This window comes from Falco peregrinus, chromosome 5 (assembly GCF_023634155.1).
Source record: "Falco peregrinus isolate bFalPer1 chromosome 5, bFalPer1.pri, whole genome shotgun sequence".
Classification (NCBI taxonomy): Eukaryota; Metazoa; Chordata; class Aves; order Falconiformes; family Falconidae; genus Falco; species Falco peregrinus.
The window spans coordinates 53394637-53415051 of NC_073725.1; the positions used below are offsets into that span (position 1 = coordinate 53394637).

General features: G+C 38.4%; 1 protein-coding gene across 8 annotated transcripts in view; it reads right to left on the reverse strand.

Moving 5' to 3' along the window:
- The window catches only part of ZMYND11 (zinc finger MYND-type containing 11), a 106422-nt gene that overhangs the window by 58474 nt on the left and 27533 nt on the right, over positions 1-20415 (reverse strand). For all 8 annotated transcript variants that reach the window (XM_027781780.2, XM_055803791.1, XM_005233935.4 and 5 more), the window contains exon 2: positions 2318-2452. In XM_027781780.2, coding sequence (XP_027637581.1) covers positions 2318-2433 — 116 coding nt within the window. In that variant the 5' untranslated portion in view covers positions 2434-2452. The remainder of the gene's footprint in view (positions 1-2317; positions 2453-20415) is intronic.

The window sequence follows — 20415 nt, forward strand, 5'->3', positions numbered from 1 at the left end:
TGTCTCTAGCAACAAATGAATCCTCAAACTACATCAAAGAGAAAACAAAATAAAAAATCAAATCATGAATCATCTTTTCAACTTGTGAGGTTTTCTGAAAGTACACATTTGTCATCCACTACATGACTGTCACTTACCTTAAACATGTATTTATAAAAAAAGATTATCTTTCTGTTTTTCTGTATCCTTACTCAGGAGTAAGACATGCTTCCATACATTTCATTGTCATCATTACTTGTGAACACTTGTAACATGCAAAGCCATTCTTTCAGTCAATCCCAAGAGGTATAAACAGTTCTAAAAAAATGTTACTAATCCAAGTATGAGAATTCTCCCTACAGCTCCAACTATGTACATAGGCTCATAATTTTCACTTTTGAACCACTGTTTGGTTTTGGTCTTTCTTATTATTCATACATTTGCCCATGTGCCCAGAAACTGATTGATCTTTGTACTTGGCCAAATGATCTCTGAGCTGCTCAGTTTTCGTAAGAAGAGATATTCTGATGCCCTAATGATTTCAGAGCTTTATTTTGAATGTTATGTAACATGCATACCCATTTACTGTCATCTGTGTTTCTTCATCAATGACTAGTACCGTAAAGCAACTCAAATGTCTTTATGTTTTCCTTGTCAAAAGTTATCTTCTTAAAAATATCATATAATAGAAACTAGATCACTGCTCATCATTCATCACTGATGTGCATGTAGAACATTTACAATGTCCAGGCACTTTTTAGATTGCTCTTCACTGCTAACACCTTGCACATCTTTCTCAAAGTACTGGGGCTGCTTGCATCTCTGTTTAGTCACTTATTTTTCTTCTGATTAGCGATGAGTCATAGAATCTGGATCTAGCCTATTTTTAAAAAAATCAAACTACCCTTCAGTTACCAAGAGCAGTACTTCTTTTTCTACCATCTAATTACTCGTTTTCTCAACCTTGTTTGTAACAATAGTATTTGTCTTACCTAACTTTACCTAGCTAAATGTTATTCAAACTTCCTTAAAATAGGCATCTCTCACAAGAGTGGGATGAATCCCCAGCTAGATGGGCCTGTCTCCCTTTATTACGTATAAAACGAGCATAAACAGCTAAAAAAACGCAGCTAATATATGGCCTGGAGCAAGTAATTTGAAATGTTAAAATGGAAAGTGTATAGCATTAGTTTATGCACTTGTCTCCTTGGAGACATGATGCAAATACGTATGCTTTAAAGCATTCTGAAACTCAAGTGCAACCTAAATTCCCTAAAATACAATCTCCCTCTCAAGCCCACTTGGAACTCTTATCTCTGGGAAGGTACTTTTCAGTTTAATGGTGAATCTTTATTTGTTGTAGGAGCCAGGTACACACTAATCCATTTGGGACATCATCTTTTTTCTTTCTCCTGTTTACTGTTCACTGTGTTTGGAGAACCTGAACTGTTACTTCTTCCACTTACGAAGCCAGTTTTGCCTGTCACTTCCACCTCAGAGCTTCCAAACTCTGCCAGTGGACCAAGTTATAATGATTTTCTTTTAGTTACCTGCACTGTTTATAACTCTCCCTTTAGTGGTCTCTGGCCTCATTATCAGTTCACATTGGTTCTGGCAACTGAAGAGATGCCAAGTGGTTACTTTTGCTCTTTTAAATTATTCATATTGATTACTTTGACAAATGCGACCTACATGTTGGCCTAGAAATGCAAACAAAGCAGAGAGAGGCACAAAACCTCCCTCAATTGTTATTACAATGGCTACTCCAAGTTATCTTAGAAGGTATTTCAAGATAGAACTTTACACATTGCAAACTCCACATCTCATGTTTTCTTTAATAGTGTCCTATGCTAATCTTAGCAAATATGGCTTCTTATTTGTTTGAACAACCCAATTTCAGGTTTATTTTTTCCTTCTAGAAAAGAGTTCTCCATTGGCCTATCACATTTTCCTAAAGAAATAGATTATGTACAGATTTTATTGCCCTCTTCTCCTTAAACGTTAATCTACTTGTATTTTGACCAAGCTATGGAGTACAACTCTTGCATGCTTAACTTAGTTCAAGTACTATAAATATTGCATATTTCCTGAAGCTGCTTATACAAAACAAATACAGGGTCAGTAAGATCTCAGACTCAATGGATTAAACCTCACTAGAGGATCTTTAGGTGCCCAGTTTCGAAGTTGGTTTTCTTTTATAATTAGATAATTAGTAACACAGAAGTGCATGTAACTGTTTAACAGTCTCTCACAATGTTTACTGTCTCTGTTTCCCACGGCTTTTAACAACATCAACCTTCCCCCCTCATCAAGACTTTTTTTGGAATGGATCACTTACTTTGTAATACGGTCAATGTTAGCAATTTGCTTCTGGTTCCGGATTATTTCTATAGCTGCCCAAAGATGCTGGATAGCCTTTGTATCTGCCTGTCGCCTCTTCGTTAAGCGTGCCATGACCTGTTTACTTGGTCAGCTGCAGTCGATAAAAAAAAGAAAAAACACACCAAAAAAGTTAATAATGAATTATGAAATGGATTGCATGATGGTCATGTTGCAATAAATATGATTACAAGGAATATTCTGTTAACCTACAGCAATTAAATTTGTACGCAGCATGTTCTCTTGTGCTTAAAGAGCAGTAAAAAGCAAAAACTAGTTTACGAGAACACCTTTCACATCACATTATCTATACAGAAGACAAAAGGCTACCAGTAAAAATTATCAAATCAATACCAAATGACTGAACTTATCAAACTGGTTATGAAAAGTCAAATAGTTCACATCTCAGTTCCCTAAAACTTGGTAAAAGCAAAAGCTACCCAAGCCTGATGTTTCCACAGGCTCCTGCATTGCCCAAAACCCTTTAAAAACAGCGAGTGATGCTTCACTGCATCACATGGTGTAAGCATGAACTCCAACACAGAGGAAAAGATGGACCCACCATTTAGTATACAACACAGTCCTCAGAGTGTAACTTTCCTATTTTTATAATTTACAACTATTAAAACCAAATTCACTCTATGAGAAGAAACTATAAGTAGATTTTCATGGACAATAAATATTTAAATAAATATTTTGGAGCAACTCCATTTCCTGTAACATGCTAAAACCCAACAGGACCAAAGTGATTCTGATGGCATTTACCCATCTAACCAACCCTGAACGGGAACATAATGAGCATCTGGCTTTGTTTACAAATTTTCCAAAAGCTCGAGGCAATGAGTACAGATAAGCCATAAATCGCCTACAGCTCTACTACAGGCACAGAATCTCTTTTTAAAAGCTTAACGATGCATTTTGATCACTAAATAACTTTCTTCCAGTGCCACCACTTTCTCAATGAAAAAAAAAATGACTGATTTATGACTGCTACCAAGGTCTATAATTTATTTTAGAGCTCTGTCCTCAAAATGAACTCTGTGGTATGCACGCAGATATTTGTAGCTAGCAGAATATTAACTTCAGTAACCCAAAATAATATAAAAAATGCAAAAACATTACACCATCTGTGCCATGTTAAAGATGGAAATTTAAGTATTAAAAGTGTTCCTCCTCTCAAATTCAGAAAAATTAAACCAGATTCAAGTAGCAGTTGCAGCAATGTAATTTTCAAGTCCATGGGATGTACAGGTACTTGTCAAGGAGGACTGTCATGTTTCAGATCCAGTATTTCTCTCACTCTACAGGTGTAATGAAATGAAGTGCAATGTTCTGTTATTAAGGAGAAGAAACAATTTAACAGCATTATACTTAACACTATGTAGCCCGTCTTTTTAAAAAAAGGAGGGAGAATAAAAGAGATTATGTGAAGTGATATGTGCACATCCAGGCACATGAGGCACCTCTGGCTGCTGGAGATAGCAGGGAAGGGCAGAACAGAGCAGTGCTCGCAGAGACATGGTGTGGTCACACATTGACCCCACGTTTCTGCTTCAGAAATCTCTTACCACTGGATTTTGAAGCAAGGACAACTGGATGGATCTCACAGAAAAGAAAGGCCAAGAATGCATTTTTGAGGAAAGGATAAGAGGGACTATGACAGACATACAGCTAAGAGTGGCAGCCAGTAGATAGCATCACCCAAGAATGATTCAGAGAAAGTCTCTGTTGGGATTAGTGGGAAAAAAGACACTGCATCCCTGTGAGCCCCTCTGCATTCGTTTCACAGACCATGAAGCCTTTACAAGTTAGAAAAAAAAAAAAAAAACCCAAACCCCAAAAAAACCAACCTCCTGATTGCTGATTGTAAGACAAACATATGATTATTTGTAGAATTTAGTTAAGAAAAATAGACCTGTAAAACACAAAGGTTAGACACTAACATGAGAAAGGACAATCTTTACAGCACTGCTACCTCAGCATAAAATTCCTTTCCCAACACAGAACTGACTAAAAGGGAAATTATTCTTTTTATTATAGCTTTCTACACACTATCTGCTTTAAAATTGTTAGCTGATGTGACAGTCGACAGGCTGGACATGGAGCCTCTTATGCAGTATCACATCCACATGTGAGGATCAAGGAGGAAACAAACACTCATCCTTCTCGACCCTGATATCAGTGTGAAACAACAGACCAGTTTATTTTGTAATAAATGAAGCAGGTCCTGTTATCCCAACTACTTTAAAAAATAACTGGTCTTTTTGGCAGCCTGGAAAATGGCTGCCCATGTGAGAGCCGCGCTCAGGGCGCCTGGCGGAGGGGGGAGGAGGTGGTTTTCTCTCACACCCCTGCGACGCCTGGGTGTCAGGGCCAGCACAGGGCAGGGCCCCAGGGAACCCATCTGCCACCTCAGCTTGGCCCCGCAGCGCAGCTGAGGAAAGGCGGACCTCTGGGTCTAAGGAATTCCCTCTTCTGTCTCAAGGGCGCGAGAAAAAGCCCACGTCTGAGACAAGGAGCAGGAGAGTGAAAGATCACTGTAGTTAGGAGTTCCTGAAGCCCTGTGGTTGCAGAGCTGCACCCAAGATGGCTGCCAGCGGACAGAAGGCCTCTCCCTGCAAAGACCTTGTGGGCTCCCCCTTTCCTTTGGAGTGTGCTTTTGGAACAAACCTCCCCACCACCACCTTGCCCCATCTTTATGGCACTTTGTGGGCTTGGAGCACACCAGCACTGCTATGCCCTGTGCCAGGCCTAACTCCAACCCACAGTACAGGCACATGCCTCCCAGGTGCCCTTCCGCTATTGCGAGGTCACTCTGGGGGACCAGGCTGGCCTGAGCCTCCTCCTCGTTTGTCTGGAAATAAAAACAGGGAGAATTCGCACACGTGGGACATGCCAATCATACATGTTCTGTTCTTTTTTTTTTTTTGTCAGATAAAACAGTTTTATTAGGTGTTCTGCCTTCAAAGAATATACATTTTCATTGCTTGTTTACTATTTAAGGGCACTTTTGTTAAACTACACAGTTGGCACTCCACTACTGAAACAGCAGTTCTTATATACCACACATCCAAAAATATAAAAATACTCCCCCCACTCCACCCAAAGCCTGGACCACTTTAGCATTATTTTCACCTTTTAATTGTGTAGTGTAAATGAAATATAGAGCCTTTTCACATTAAAAAAAAAGATTAAAAGGTTGTGGCATATTTCTTGCTGTTCATTGCAGTCACTCTTCCTCCATGATAAAACTAACCACAAACGTCTACTCCCTGCATTCCTGCAAAAATATAAGCATTTTTCTGTATTATTATGAAACCTTAAAGATAACTTGTATCAGACTGTTAATCGTTCATAAAATGCTTTGGAGTGCTACTTCCAAGCAACAGGAAATGTTCCCAGTGCTTCAACATGCACAACTTTTTAATGAAAGTAACAGTTCAAAATTTAATGGGAGACATATTTATCTGTATTTATCACTCCTGATTATTTGCTTATGTGTGGGTGCGTGCGCACACAAGAGAACAAGCATAAACATCCAGTGCGAGTCAGCATGTGTAAGAATCTATGGCTGAGAGGTTAAATACCAAAAGAGGCTGATTCATCCATGCAGCATTTTAAAGAAGTTTGAACTCCAGAGACTCTTTAAAACCACAACACTGAAATGTACATTTACATATAAGCACTTGAAGATGTTTTTCACTCCCCTCTTCCATTATAGCATTCATTTCAATATCCTGGAAAGAAAAACTGAAAACTGAAGTAAACATTAATTTCCTGCACATGATGTGCTGGCCATCATGCTTGTTTAACTATGGTATCCCCTGTCCATTCAAAATTATTTGCTTCATGCCATTTCTGTCACTGCTAGCAAGTTTATGGCAGGATACAGCTTCTTGGAGAAAGGCTGGCAAACAAAAGATGGCTAAAAATCTAAGAATTTATATCATCAGGATATGTCTTAGGTTTTGTAGACATCCACGGGACCTAGAGTTTACAAGGATTCTCCTAACAAAGGAAGTTTTGTGTGGCTGACATGCCAGCTCACACACTTCCATCACACGCTCACTCGTGCAGGGGCCAAAGCAAATAATTTACCTTCTCAATTTTCAACTCTAACTGTTCCTCAGTGCAATCTGAGTCAGGTTTTACAAGATTTCGTATTTTAAATCCCTCTCGACTGTCCTACGTACAACATTCTGAGAAGTATACCACTCTCTTGTACACAACTTTCCTTAAGAGCTAAATGTCACCCACATTTCTTACAACCAAGCTCAACAAACTGTGCTTTATCTTGTGAATACACACAGCATGGCTTATCTTCTCAAAGCCCACAGCAAAGTGTGCATTGCCATGCGGTGGCGATGTTACAGCAGTGGCAAACCAGACTCACTGTCAAAACAGCAAGGCTAGTAGTTGTTAGACATGGGCTTGGCCAAATCAAATGCTGTACAGCTGTCTGTTGCAACAGTAGTTGAAATGGAAGTGGAAATTTGCACTGCAAGTCAAAATAAACAAAAATCACCTTGAAGCATGTCTAGGGATTTAGCCCAATGAACCTCCTGACCTCCTGCTTGCATCCAATCTAGCAGATACTGTCAGGTACCAAGTTTAGCTAGAAACTCTCCCTACAGACAGAAACAACTGAAAGGTAGTCAAATCTTGCCATACTTTAGCTGTTGAATACCATCGTCCAAGCAAAATATGATGCTTCTGAAAATTTAACTAATGAATTGGACTTTGCACTGCAGCAGACGGTATTACAGTTGGGTGCTGCTGCTCTGATGGGAGCTGCTAATTAAGAGCTGACAAGTAGTAGCTTGTTAAATCTTCTGTTTGTACTTTGCTGTAAGTGAAGTTACCTGTGGCGCTCGTCCCTTTCAGTGCAAAGTCAAACAGGTTAAACTTCATCCCTGCTATTAGCCACCATTTGGCTGAGATTTGGCATGCAGTTAATTGCAATAGAAAGACAGTTTAAGGAGTTGATCCTTGCCACTGCTCAGCAGCTACTTTCTGACTTTCAGCAGTATGGGGGCTTGCTGTTATTTCTTCCACACCACACAGTGAAGAGAATTCAGGCTCAACAGGAGGAAGAAGCCAGGCTCAGTCCTAGTTTTTGTGGCTTTCATGCTGTGGGACTGGCTGAGTTTGGGCAGCTAGGAAGCCTGGACACAGACTGAACTTCATATTTATATGCACATTATAATATGGGGTCTAGTACTTCTTAAAGTGTAACTTTTTATAGTAAGCATAAAAACTGTATGTATCAGAAGTACAAGTAGTTCCAAATGTTTAATGCTTTGTTCTTGTATTAAATAGGAGTCTCCTATTAAAATCCAGATTACAGGTTTGCAAGTTAACGTAGAGTTTGGGTCCCTGGACTTTATACACAGTCTTTGTTGTACTCTGAAATTCTGCAAGTTTATAGTTTACAATTTAAACTGCTGTTAAAACATATCTTTCATCACCAGTTTAGTGGAAAGGTAAACTATTTCCTTCTAGGACAACTGAGAGCAGAAGTGGTAACTATCCTATTTTTACACATGGAAGGTGCACATTAACATGTTTTGACTGAGCAGCAGCGGAGGTCATGTGTGGGGAGAAAAACAAGAGAAAGTTTAACTTCAGATCTGCTTTCTAGATCTAGTGATCCAAAAGTGTGGGGAGTAGCTGCTAGGATGAGGACAAAGCTTTTGGCAAGAGTAATTCCACATTTTGCTCACCATTCACTTGTCTTCCTGAGTGTGCAATACTAAGAGCATAATTCAGGATTAGCTGGGCACCTGGTAGCAGGAGACCCTCTTTTGCAAGAGCATAGGTTATTAGAAATAAAGATTTTGCATACAAAGTCATTTTCAAATGTTTAAGAAAAAGCAAGTGGTTTTGGTATCATTAGATATTTATTCTGGACTTAATCCAAATCCATTAAAATCAACAAATGCCTTTCTGCTGACTTTCCAGGGTTTTGCAGTAAACTTTCAACTGCTGACTGCTCTTCCACATCCTCACAAGGAAAATCTTAGGGAGGTGTCCAATGATGTTCGTGAAGCTGAAAAATATAACGAAGGCTTGTGGATGAAAAAAGAAAAACTTCTTTGCTAATTAAACTAAACTCAGAAAATTAGACTATAAATTAATAAAAGTCACCAAATTCTTCAGTGTGCCTCTTTGTATGAAGAGATTAGTTCATGCTGTAATGCTGTCATTTTGGAAGTTATTAAGCTACAGGAGACTTCTGGATGTTGAATGTGTGTCATTCCTAATGAAAATCTTTTCATTTCACTGTTAGATTAAGGTGTACACAGTCTATTCAAAAGAGATGTTTATTAGCATAATTATCCTAAATATTTCACATGTGCAACTGACATAATCGTGCTGTTACTCACAACGCCACCTTTTGCATTTCCTGATTGCTAGGTTTACAACCTTCATGTCATACAACTTTTTGGTGAGGTTTTGCATAGCTCCATAAAGTGCAGTACAGACAGAAAACAGGACTATGTGAATACAAAACTGTAGTGTTCTGCTTCTTTCATTCTGCAATTTAATTTTTTTCCAACTTCAGTACACAGAATACAAGAAAGCTCTTGCTATTACCTTGTGCCATTCCAAGATGGCAGTGAGCCACTGTTGAAACCAGAGCCAAGGACAGTACAGAACTAAAGGCCCCAAGAATACTTTTACTACACATATGTGTAAGTTCTATTTTAATCCCTTATATTGCATTTACTTCATTTGTATTGTATTTCATTCAAAATGATTAAGTAAGTGTCCTTCACTGAGGCTAAGGCATATGATACTTGAATTTTAAGTGCAGACATTCTGAACCATCAGTACACAAATAGTAGAACAAACTCTTTTTCTTTTGGAACCAAACCTGGACTTTCTTGTTTAATTAACTCACCCTGCTAGAAAGAAGTTGACACAAATGTTGAGGCATCACCCCAAATGAGAATTTCTAAGGAAGCATAAGTCAGTGTAAATGGAATATAACAAAACCTAAGATGAAGCACCAACAACAGATGCTGAGAAAGACAGAATAATCGCCATACACCACAAACAAGGCCGTTCAAAGTGGTTTTGTTTGCTATCTGATACAGACATATGTACACGGCTACAATGTAATCCTATATTCTGCTGCCCCTTCAGCCAACCCCAGCCTGAAACTTCACAGACAATAGCAAGTGCCATCCTAAAAATTGGAAGGAAACTATCCTCTCTTCCCATCTGGCAGAAATCCCTGAATAGAACTGTATCTAGCAAAGTAAGTTTGGAGAAGAGAACACAGCTGCCAAAGAATGTAATATAGGTGAAGGGGCTGAAAGCAAAGAGCCAAATCTGTTATGTAGCAATGTAGCTACACCACCTTCTTTCAGTTGACTGTATTTTTTTGGTAATGGCCATCATGTTTTACTTCAGGTAATAGGCCTAGATAAGCTGAACCACGTAATGTATTTTCTGCTAAAGATTTGTCTCAATACAGTTTTTCATGTGTACAGGTTCCACGTTAATCTTTTAAAATAAGCAGTATGTTCCTTAATATTTCAGCCTTTAATAGCTATTAAATACATGGAGAATATATATATTTTTATAGCTAGTAACAAAATTAAGTTACATAGGAACATAAACACCCACACAAGTTTTTGTTTACAGACGAAAAAAATGGTTCAAAGCTGCACCGGGGAGGTTTAGGCTGGACATTAGGAAGCATTTCTTTACCGAGGGGGTGGTCAAACACTGGAACAGGCTTCCTAAAGGGGTGGTTGATGCCCTGAGCCTGTCAGTGTTTAAGAGATATTTGGACAATGCCCTTAAGAACACACATTAACTTTTGGTTAGGCCTGCATTGGTCAGGCAGTTGGACTAGATCATTGTTGTAGGTCCTTCCAACTAAAATATTGTATTCTATTACATTTCTAATTCTATTCTATTCTATAGCACCACTGAAAATGCATAAACCATTAATGTATTTAGCAGACTTCTAAATGAATGGAATTTCAATTAAAAAACAATTTAGTGTGGTTTGGCTAAGGCTTAGTTAATGAAATTAAGCTACACTGAAGAGGTTTCCACAATGGAGCTTGCACTAGTATGAACTGCTTTAACAAATACAGTTCTTGTAGAGTGATGCAAGTTTCTCATGAAGATAAGCTTTAGCTGCCATAGTAACAAAGCCCCTTATTTCCAGGATGATGATACACTAGTATTAAACAGCCTTTAAGTTCATCTCTAGAAGACTACTCATCTTTGTTCAAAAAATCTTCTATACAAAAGACAGTCCAACATAACTAATTTCAACATCACTAAATAATAGATGGCTCATATGAGGTGTAAAAGATCATCCTACACACTTCTTGTCCCCTGTCATCACTGAAAAATAGTAAGTTCTCACCAGATTTGTTTACTTGAGGAGTTAGCACAAATAATACTAGCACCCAAATTGCCATCAGCGATGCTCTGGCTCCCCTGTATGAATGCACAGATACACAGACACACAAGAAAGTTACACACACATGCTTTGATGTAAGAGGCTTGAACTAACACGTTTTACCTTCTATTTGCCATACACCAAGAGCATGAAGAGGGTCAGTTACAGAAGATCAAGTGACACGTGGAGACAGGATCATGTTCTGAACCCATGCTGAACACTTATACAGGCTTTCTGTGGTTTAACTACATCCCACTACCAAATTCTGTATTTTCCAAAGCAGTCTAAACCTAAACCTCAGGAAGATGCTCGAGGAGAATTCATGGAAGGAGTTAATGCCTAATGAGCAGTCTGAGCTATTTCCCATGTAGACAAGCCCTTAGTAAATAGATGCTTCCTGTCCACTTGCTTGGCTGTAGGGAGCAGAGATGATTAATGCAGCTATGCATCCTGACAGGCTCCAATGCTCACTCAGTCGTAAAAGGGTAAAAATCATGGCCAAAAAAGGCTGACGGTAAGGGCTGGAAATTCGGTTTGTATGATAAATAGATGCCACTTCGATTCTGCAGCTCTCTCTAATAAAAGTGAGAGGTAGAAGACATCTTAGAAAACACTAAGAAATGTCAATGAGAAGAGTAGCTTTTTCTACAAAAGCAAGCTTTTGATCATCTTCCTTTCTGAAATTGAAGGAGCTTGGTTATTCTGTAAGCCCCAACTGAACTGATGCAACACATTTCTTCATCTGTAAGTAAGGTATAATAAATAAGGTATGATGACATAAATAAATGATTTTTCATGGTATATTAGCAGGGAATGTAATTCCGCATAAAGTCAGTTTCACACTAAACAATGAGAGAGAGAGAGATATTTTCCAGGTCAAAGAATTAGGAATGTATGGAAAAGCACTAAATCATGAAAAAATGTAAATTCACTGGAGATTATGTAAGCTATATGGTAAAATAAGTTGATGTTGACTTTTTGCAGTGTAACGTGAGATTCCAAGTTGCTGGTTCTTCTCTTTCTCTGAACTGCACACAATTGACAGTATCTTTAAAGTGCAAACTGTGATTCTGCTGTGAGCCACAGGACTTAAACCTTACACGTTGGTAAAAAATATTCCTCCACCAGGCTGCATTTTTATTGAAAAAAGGCAGCTGAATCAATTTTTGTTGCTCCTTAACAAAAACAAAGGCTGCCTGAACTTGTTTCTTTAAAAGCCATTTGTCGGCCTCTCCCTCTCTATAATAAAAGTACAACTACACAACTTCGGAAACAGCTCAGATACTGAATTATTTGACAGTCAGTGTGTTATGCAGGCACGACCACTTTTCTCCAGAAGTCAGGCCATGATCAATGTTAGCCCAGAGGAGACTTTCCCTTGTCAACAGTTATCTCGGGGAAAGCTGATACTATATACAGAAAGCAAGTGTGATTCTGAACCAACTAAAGTTTCCAAACTGAAGCTCCTTCAAGTCCAAAATGTCTGGGCTTACCCTTGGAAACCTCCTGAAGTACGCTCAGAATTTACAAGTTAAAATGCATTGATCTGTAATGCAGGTAAGACGAGCCAAAGATAAACACTGCCAAAGCTTACAGGCTTTTACAGCATTAAATCAAAAGAAACATTAAGGCAGGGAGAGGATCAAATTGTAAAATCTGAGCTTTAGATGCTGCTTCTGAAATTCAAGGCTAATATCAGAAATAATGGACCTGAAAGTTTCATGCAACATCCCCCAGCTGTTCATCTCAGAACTGAGACAGTTCATCAAAACAAGAGCAACAAAAAAAATACTATACTGTAGAACTGGAAGCCTTTCCCCAGGTCCTCACCTTGCTTGGTTTTCTGCTCTCTTTTTCTTAGAGAATGTATTTCCTAGGTTGGGCACACACATCTGGCTTAAAAGTACACTCTGAAGTGTATTTGGAGCATATGCTCTCTCTCTTCATCGGCAGTACCCAAACTCACCAATTATACACATTCCAATAAAGCTTTCCTCTCCTCCTGCCCCAAACCAAGTCTATCATCACTCCTTAGTGAAGCTTTAATCTCTATCCACTTCAAAAGTTAATTCTGATATTTTTTTTTTTTTGCATTGACATTTCACATTTTTTTTATGTGAAAAAGCAGGTAGTTTATTTTGTTTGCACTTTCTTACTTCAGAGTGCCCTCAGATCTCCCCCCAGAATGTTCATGCCTGGACAAGGACAAAGCTTGCCTACAGGACAATTTAGAGACATGTGAGAACAGCATTTTTCATGAAAACCAATGCACAGTGATAAACAACTGCATTCATAACTAAACAAATCCTTACGTGGAAAACAGCTGTGTATAATCATGATCCTTTTCTTTTTATCTTTGCTGCAAAAATTGATAAATGAAATGTGGAAAAATGATAAAAACTAAGTTTCAAAATGACAAACTTTATAAAGAGAAACTTTAAAAGCCAAAAAAAAAAATATTCAAAGAAATAAAGATCTTCCAAAGAAACTGGTCGGGTAATGACAATATGTTGCCATTACTTCAGATAACACCTGTTTTGCAGCAAACCCCGTAACAACTGACATCAAGAAAACTTTTGCCTTATCATTGCAGAGTAGCATTTCCTTCCTAGAAGTTGTTTAAAATAGATGGGAGCAAGAACAGGAGGAATATACCACTTATTTTTCTAACCAGCTTTTGGTGTGGCTAATGGTGTGGAGAAGGTTGGCAAATGAGCTTTTCTGACATAGAATTTTTCCCAATACCATGCATGCTACCTCAGACTGCAGTCTCAAATTTGTTGAGCTGTTTCTTTCCGCTATCTTGGTGGGAACTCTAGCGTGATCTCTTTTGATACACTTTCTACTACTTTCAGGTGCTTCCAACTCTTACTTCTCATCTCTTACCTGAAGCCAACTTACAACATGTCTTACTTTTTAACGTAGAGAATTCTTCTCAAGGCTTTTCCAGGACCAGTTGTGGGTCAACTGAATTACACACCTTTTTGATACCGAAATCCACCTCACATCAGGATGGTACTTGCATTTTATATCTGCTCTTTGACCAACAGTTTGCTGTTATATGCATGTCCATGGCATATGCTAGAACTACAGGTCAGAGAGACAAAAGGGCCCTCTGCTGCTCTGCGAGACTATGATACTTCTCACTTGCAAAATGATGTTCTGCTTCTCCTCTCGCAGGTGCATCTGAAACCTATTTCTTCAAGCACTGATGATGATGGTGATGACATGGAGAAGAATGCAAAGGCCCTTTAGGGAGGAAATTACTTCCTGAACACTCAAGAGCTCTTCCTGCTGTATCATTATCTAGGGCTGAGGTTTATTAAAGGCAACAGGACCATACTGTTCTCTTCTCAGACATTTCCTTCAGACACAGAAACACAGGATTAATAATTCTGTCAGCAGAAGTAGGACTTCGTTTTACAGATTATTTCAGTTTTCTACTGCCAATGTTTGGCGGGGTTTTTGTTTTACTCCTTCAACCTGAGTGCGGATGAATAAGCCAAAGCTCTGACACAGAGACTTAGCCCTACAGGGTGAAGGAAATTCACGAAAATGCAGGACATAAGTGAATAGTATGCCATCGCTGTGGCTACCAACAGAAGTTAAAGCCCAGGAAAATTAACTAATCCTACCATGAATCTAACATAAATTTCAGAAAATGTCATTCACAAAATATAGCCTCCTGTTGTGATTTCTGCGAAAAACTTTCTGCCTAACCCAAAGAAAATGAACTGCAAGAGTATCATAACATTATGGTGTTACAAGAAAGGGCATGTGACTTGAAGCTTGGATTTAAAATATAATATTCTGCAGGAAATAGACAAAATGAAATGCTAGAGTTCTGGCAGTCTTTCCAATCAGTATTTTATTTTGTCATGTGGCTGAAGGCAGAAGACCTGCGGTCGACTGTGCTGCTGAAGCACCTGCCTGCAACAACTCCAGTTGTGACGCCTGATGCTAAATGGGGCATTTTAACTCCAGGCTACTTCACCAAGCACTATAGAAAACATCTGAAACACAACCTGACACTTCATCATCCTCTTAAGCTGCTCCCTGTCCTACAGAACCAAACCCAAAGTGGGAACGGAGAGGTTAATTTGTTCATGACAGAGTTTTTGAAGCTGGATTACCAGACTGCTTGATTTCAGACAGCTGCTTCTTAGGAAAGTGGTTATTTTCTCACAGAGGTGTACTTTTATTCTCACATAGTCAAATCCATTAGTAAAGAAAACTTGTCTAAATTTGGGAAGACTTGATCATCATAGTAGTGACTTCCTTAAAGGCTTACACACAGAAGTTTTTGATACACTTACATGCTAAAATTAATTCTAAAACTGTTTAGAATGTGCTCAGCCTCTATTTCTATTTTACTTGTTCATGCCTGTTTCATAAAGGTTTAATTTCATTTTTCTTTTTGCTTTCTTGCGTATGACATGACATAAAGCAAGACTGTAAGAGCTTCTTTCACTTTGAGGACCAGGTTTCTTTGTTTCAGTGATGCTGAGGCCTCGGTGGGTGCCCACAGTTGAAGTGATCATCTCTTTGTTCTACCCTATACCATGAAATCCGAGATGTTTTTCACTGTTTTCACCTCCATTACCAGAAATAGAATGTGTCTGTCCAAGTGATGACATATGCTGAACAAAAAACGCCGGGAATCCCGAATTGGTCATTTTTAAAGTGATGAAAGACCACAGTATTGTTTTTAGCTTTCACATCTATTCTTCCAGTGTTGAGAGATTCTGACTTTTACCACCTTCTTTCTGTTGAAGATAGTCTGCTATTTTATTTTTAGATGTGAGATTTCCTACCAAACCCAATTTTAGGTTTACAGTCTCCGCTGAGCTCCAAAAACAGAAAAAAACCCCTCCTTTTGGGGAGTCTTCCAGGCAGTGTTTGTCTGCTGCTGCTGCCACCACAGTGGTCACCCATGGTTCAAAGCTCTAATTTAAAGTGACCACAAGAAATTTTACTCCTCAGTCTAGCAGCATGGCTGTTAAACCAGACACTGTCCTGCCTTGGTTAGGATTTGTGCTCCTTCCCCAGCCTTCAAGCACAACTGTTTCAGTGTGCTAAAGAAGACACTGACATTCATGTCAGTCTCTGGATTGCAGCTTCAAGGTTTATGACAGATGGGAAACCAACAGAGGAGTTAAAATCCTGTGAGTCCACACAAAGCTTATAGCCAGTAGCCATCTGGCTGGGGATCTACATAATACCATGAGAGAATGAAAAGGGGGAAAAAAAAAAAAAAGGCAGTTACATTTGCACTTCCATTTCTCTTCCTCTTCTTTGTGCTGCCTGGTTTGAATATACTTAATGATCACGTTACAAATAGTCTTTCAGCTATTTCATACAGGTTAAACAACCACAGTATTTTCTTCCTAGCAGTTTCACACAGGAAAATATATTCAGTATTAGGCAAAAAAAGTCCAACACATGACAACGTATAACATTTGTTTACAGTAGGTAACTGCCAAACACGCAGCATTTAACAAAAGCATAAGCACTTGAGAAGAGAACGGAGAATGGAAAGCACCAAGAAACCACATTCAGCGGCGCTGCCCATTGCTCTATAAAAACAATTCAAGGTAGAAGTTGTAACACAGGGCCCCTAAAGTATAATTACTTGGGAAAAAAAATGTGGCCGACAAAAGTTACCTAACCTGTTCGGAGAAGAAAGCAGCTATTTACCCCCAAAATGTGCTGGGAAGGCTGAAAATCTGGTTTTCAAAGGAAAAAGCACAAGCTTCATTAAAACCCCCTTTTGCAGAGCAATGTCTCCTGCTAGAGCAGGAAACAAGGAAACACGCAAACCTCCTTCACAGACAGAAACCATTTTTTACCTCAACCTGCTGCAACGTTTAGCTAGGCGTTTTCAACCTGTAACTGCGTGTTTGTTGGGGTTTTACTTTTCTCAAAAGAGTGGATTTCTGGTGTAAAGAAAGAGTAGACCCACTAGACCAAGAACTCTTTTCCCTATGTGCTGTGTTGCAAAAATGAGAGCATATTAAGCAACTCGAGAACAGGAAATAACGCTGACAAACAAACTGATATTCTTTCCATAGCATGGTTGCTCAGAGGAGGACATATGAAACTTCATCTCCCCAAATCAAGAAATGTTTATTCTACTTTTGGCAAGGCTGCTGCATGCTTGGTTACTCTCCTCCTAGTCCAACTGTTTTATGATCCTTTTAGTGAAGTAGTCACACTAGAGTAAAAATGAATATAGAGCTGAAAATCTTTTTAATAAAAGCTCTCTACTTCAAAAAATGTTGTTCTATTGGTACCAAGATGGTTTGTGGAAACACACCAGTTCTAAGTGATGTGTGTGGGAATGCATCTTAGATCCCTTCACCTCATCTGGAGTATCTGGCACCATAGGTGAACCCTGTAGAAGTTCCAGCCATATAGCCAGTGTCCTACAGTGAGTGTTATTTTGTTAATGTAACCTCCAACATCACAGAGAGATTGGAAAAAACGGATTAAATGCAGACATCTATTTCTGAGCTAATCACTCTACGCTCCCTTCACACTTGACATGATCTACTCAGTGCAACAATTCATCTTGTTGTGACGCAGACATCGCAAATAGGTCAGATGAATTAAGGCCTAAAATTAACCATTTCTCTCCACGGAAGATAAAGTGAGAACAGGATGACTGGTTCATGTGGCTGGACTTAAATCACACCCCCCTACTCAGGCCGTCTTTTTTAACTAACGCCTACACTTACCCAGTCTAAAGTCCTGCTTGAAAATGACTTTCTTAGATCTCAGCTGAGGGCTCTAGCCACCATATTATTGACTTTTTCTGCTACTTTGCCTTTTTTGGATGAAAAATGTCATCAATATGTTTTCAGTTTCCATATGGACCTCTTTGAATAACTGAAGATATCTTATTTATCCCATCTGTTTAAAGTAAAAAAAAATAAATGTAGTTGTGTTTTTCATTGAGAAAGGCTTAAATAACTGCATTTTTCCCTCAAAAATAAAAAATAATCAGATAAATTTCAATTATAACCCTAGTTACATCATTGCAATTCTAAAAATTGGCTGATTAATGGAACTGCCTTATATACATTCTAATTTTCAATGTGAATAATGTATATTTTCAATTATTTTTTTCTTGACAGATTGAGTTTTTAATTAAGGAAAAAATTGCAGTGTAAGACGTTTTTTCATTTTTCTTACAAGAAGTGTAATTTTTATAAATGTGGCTATCTAGCCAGACAAAATGAAATTGCAAAAGCGTAACCATAGAATTTTCTTGTGTTTCACAACAACACCTTGATCAAGTAGAAACTGAGCTAAGAAAATTAATATCCTTAGTAATTTCAGGAGGCTAACTTTCACTAACTTTGACTCCTAGGTCACAAGGCTGTTTATTTCAAATCAGTAGTACCTTCATTTAAGGTAAAGTACAAATTTCTCATCCCTTTTTATAACTTTGTGGCCTTTGTCCTCTATATGATATCCCTACCGGAACCATTATCTCACCCTCCTGATATTATCAGGATGCAGCTAAGCAAATGTATTTTGTTCGTCTGAGTTTGATTTCTCTATGTGCTGCCTGCAACTACCTCCAAACAGCTGTAAAAAGAAGCTGCAAACATCTAAGTAGTGGAAATTCTCAATCCTGATGTCTCTGTCTACAACAATTTAAAATAAACACTTCCCTTTATTCACGAGGGTTCCTTCAATTGGACCTTGACTTTTATGAACTTCACACAAAGTTATAAAATAGAATGTAGAATAAGAAAAATGTTGGAACCACAGGTACAACTTCCCTTCCCGGAAAAGCTGTATGTGCAGCTACATCCCATGGGCCAGTAAGCAGCCCACGGAGGAGCCACCCTGCTCACAGGCGATACCCCAGTCCCTTCAAGGATTCCTCTCTACAGAGGGTGCTGGAAAAGCAGTTCAAAACATTTAGGATTCATCTGACACTAGAATTCAAACCATCAGCCTCGGAAGCCATCTTTATCTCTTTCTGTGATTTATTAAGGATTAATAGCATGTTCTTCTACCTGTTAAAATATGTTACTCTTCCCTAATTTGCTAAATAAACAGTACCAAAGTCACTTCCTATAGGTTTTATTTAGAAAGGGGGAACTCACAATTCAACTCTGTAAATACCCCTCATTTTGCATTTTAAATAAAATATTTTAACTTCAGCAGTTGTTATTTAGAACAGACTTCAGAAATTTTTTAAAAAAAGAGTAAAAATCAGATATAAAATACACTTCCATTTATTTTTATTTCAGAGGAAATCACCTATTCCCATGTATTCAGTTTGTACCTTACTACTGCTTATGCATGCAGGGTTTTGTGGGTTTTTTTGCATGAACTGTAACACCTGATTTAAAAAAGAGTTGAATTAAATCCCAAAGTAACATGTAAAACCCATTCAAGTTCACTTCTATTTGATGGTGGATCAGGCAATTTTGTGCTTTTGCAGCTAGCAGCACCACCACATCACCAGGTTCTTTTGTTTCAGACCATGCTAGCGTCATTCAACACAGCAGCACAAAAAAGCAGGGCAACATTCCGTGCAAGGTCTGACGCGATACGACAACATACAGAAGACTGTATCCTATCCCTAACGATTGCTAATAGCAACACTTCAAAAAAATTAGATGCTAGAAATAGTTACAATGAACCTTGCTAATTGCAGAAGGCTTTGCAGGTGACAGGGAGGAATGAGATGTTTCTAGATGCTCACATGTAATGCGCTTATGTCTTAAATCATAAGATTTGATTACCCCTCTCTAAGCATGCTTTGCTGTCACTGTTATTAGCTTTTATATCATCAAGCCCTGTTTGAAAATTGGACCGCTATATTAAACTATATGACCTGCATGGTGAATTCTACAGGTTAAATCCTCGCTATCTGAAAACACTATTTATACCTTACAAAACTACAAGCTCCTCTTAAACATCTGATTTCTTGATCTTTTTTTATGAAGCTGGAAAAGCTGAGCAAAACAACACAACCTGATCATATTATTGTATATCTCAAACATATATAGTACATATACTATATATCTCAAAACTATTTTTTTTTCTATGTCATTTCCAATACAGAATACACCCCCAGCCTACTCCCTGCAATCTCACAGACAGGACCTGTTAGTCCTCTCTACACTATTTAGTAGTCCAACACTCTACAGGACTTAGAAATATTTAAAATTTAAATTTCATAGGCTGAAACCACTGACTCTTTAGCTCTTCTTCAGGTTTTGGGCTCTCTCTTATGGTTTTCAACTGCAGCAAGATGACTTTCTGATACAACACTTTAATCCAAACCCCTCCGGTAGGACCACAGAGGAATGAAAAGGAGAGTTCCAGAGTTGTTTTCTTCCCCCTTCAGCGACTCTCCTTAAGAGTTACAGGTTTTTCTTTACTCTTTCAAGACATCTGTATTGGATTACCCACACAACAGTAATCCTAACGAAACCAAGATTTATTAAAACAAAGAGAAAATGGAATTTAAACAAAATAGTTTGCTTAACATAGCTGAATTTACAGTTCTCACAAGTTAAATTAGATAAGGCATAAACCAGATAAGCTTGACTTCAGATAAAAAAGAAAAAATGAATCCTGTAGTTTATCCTTTGAAATTAAAT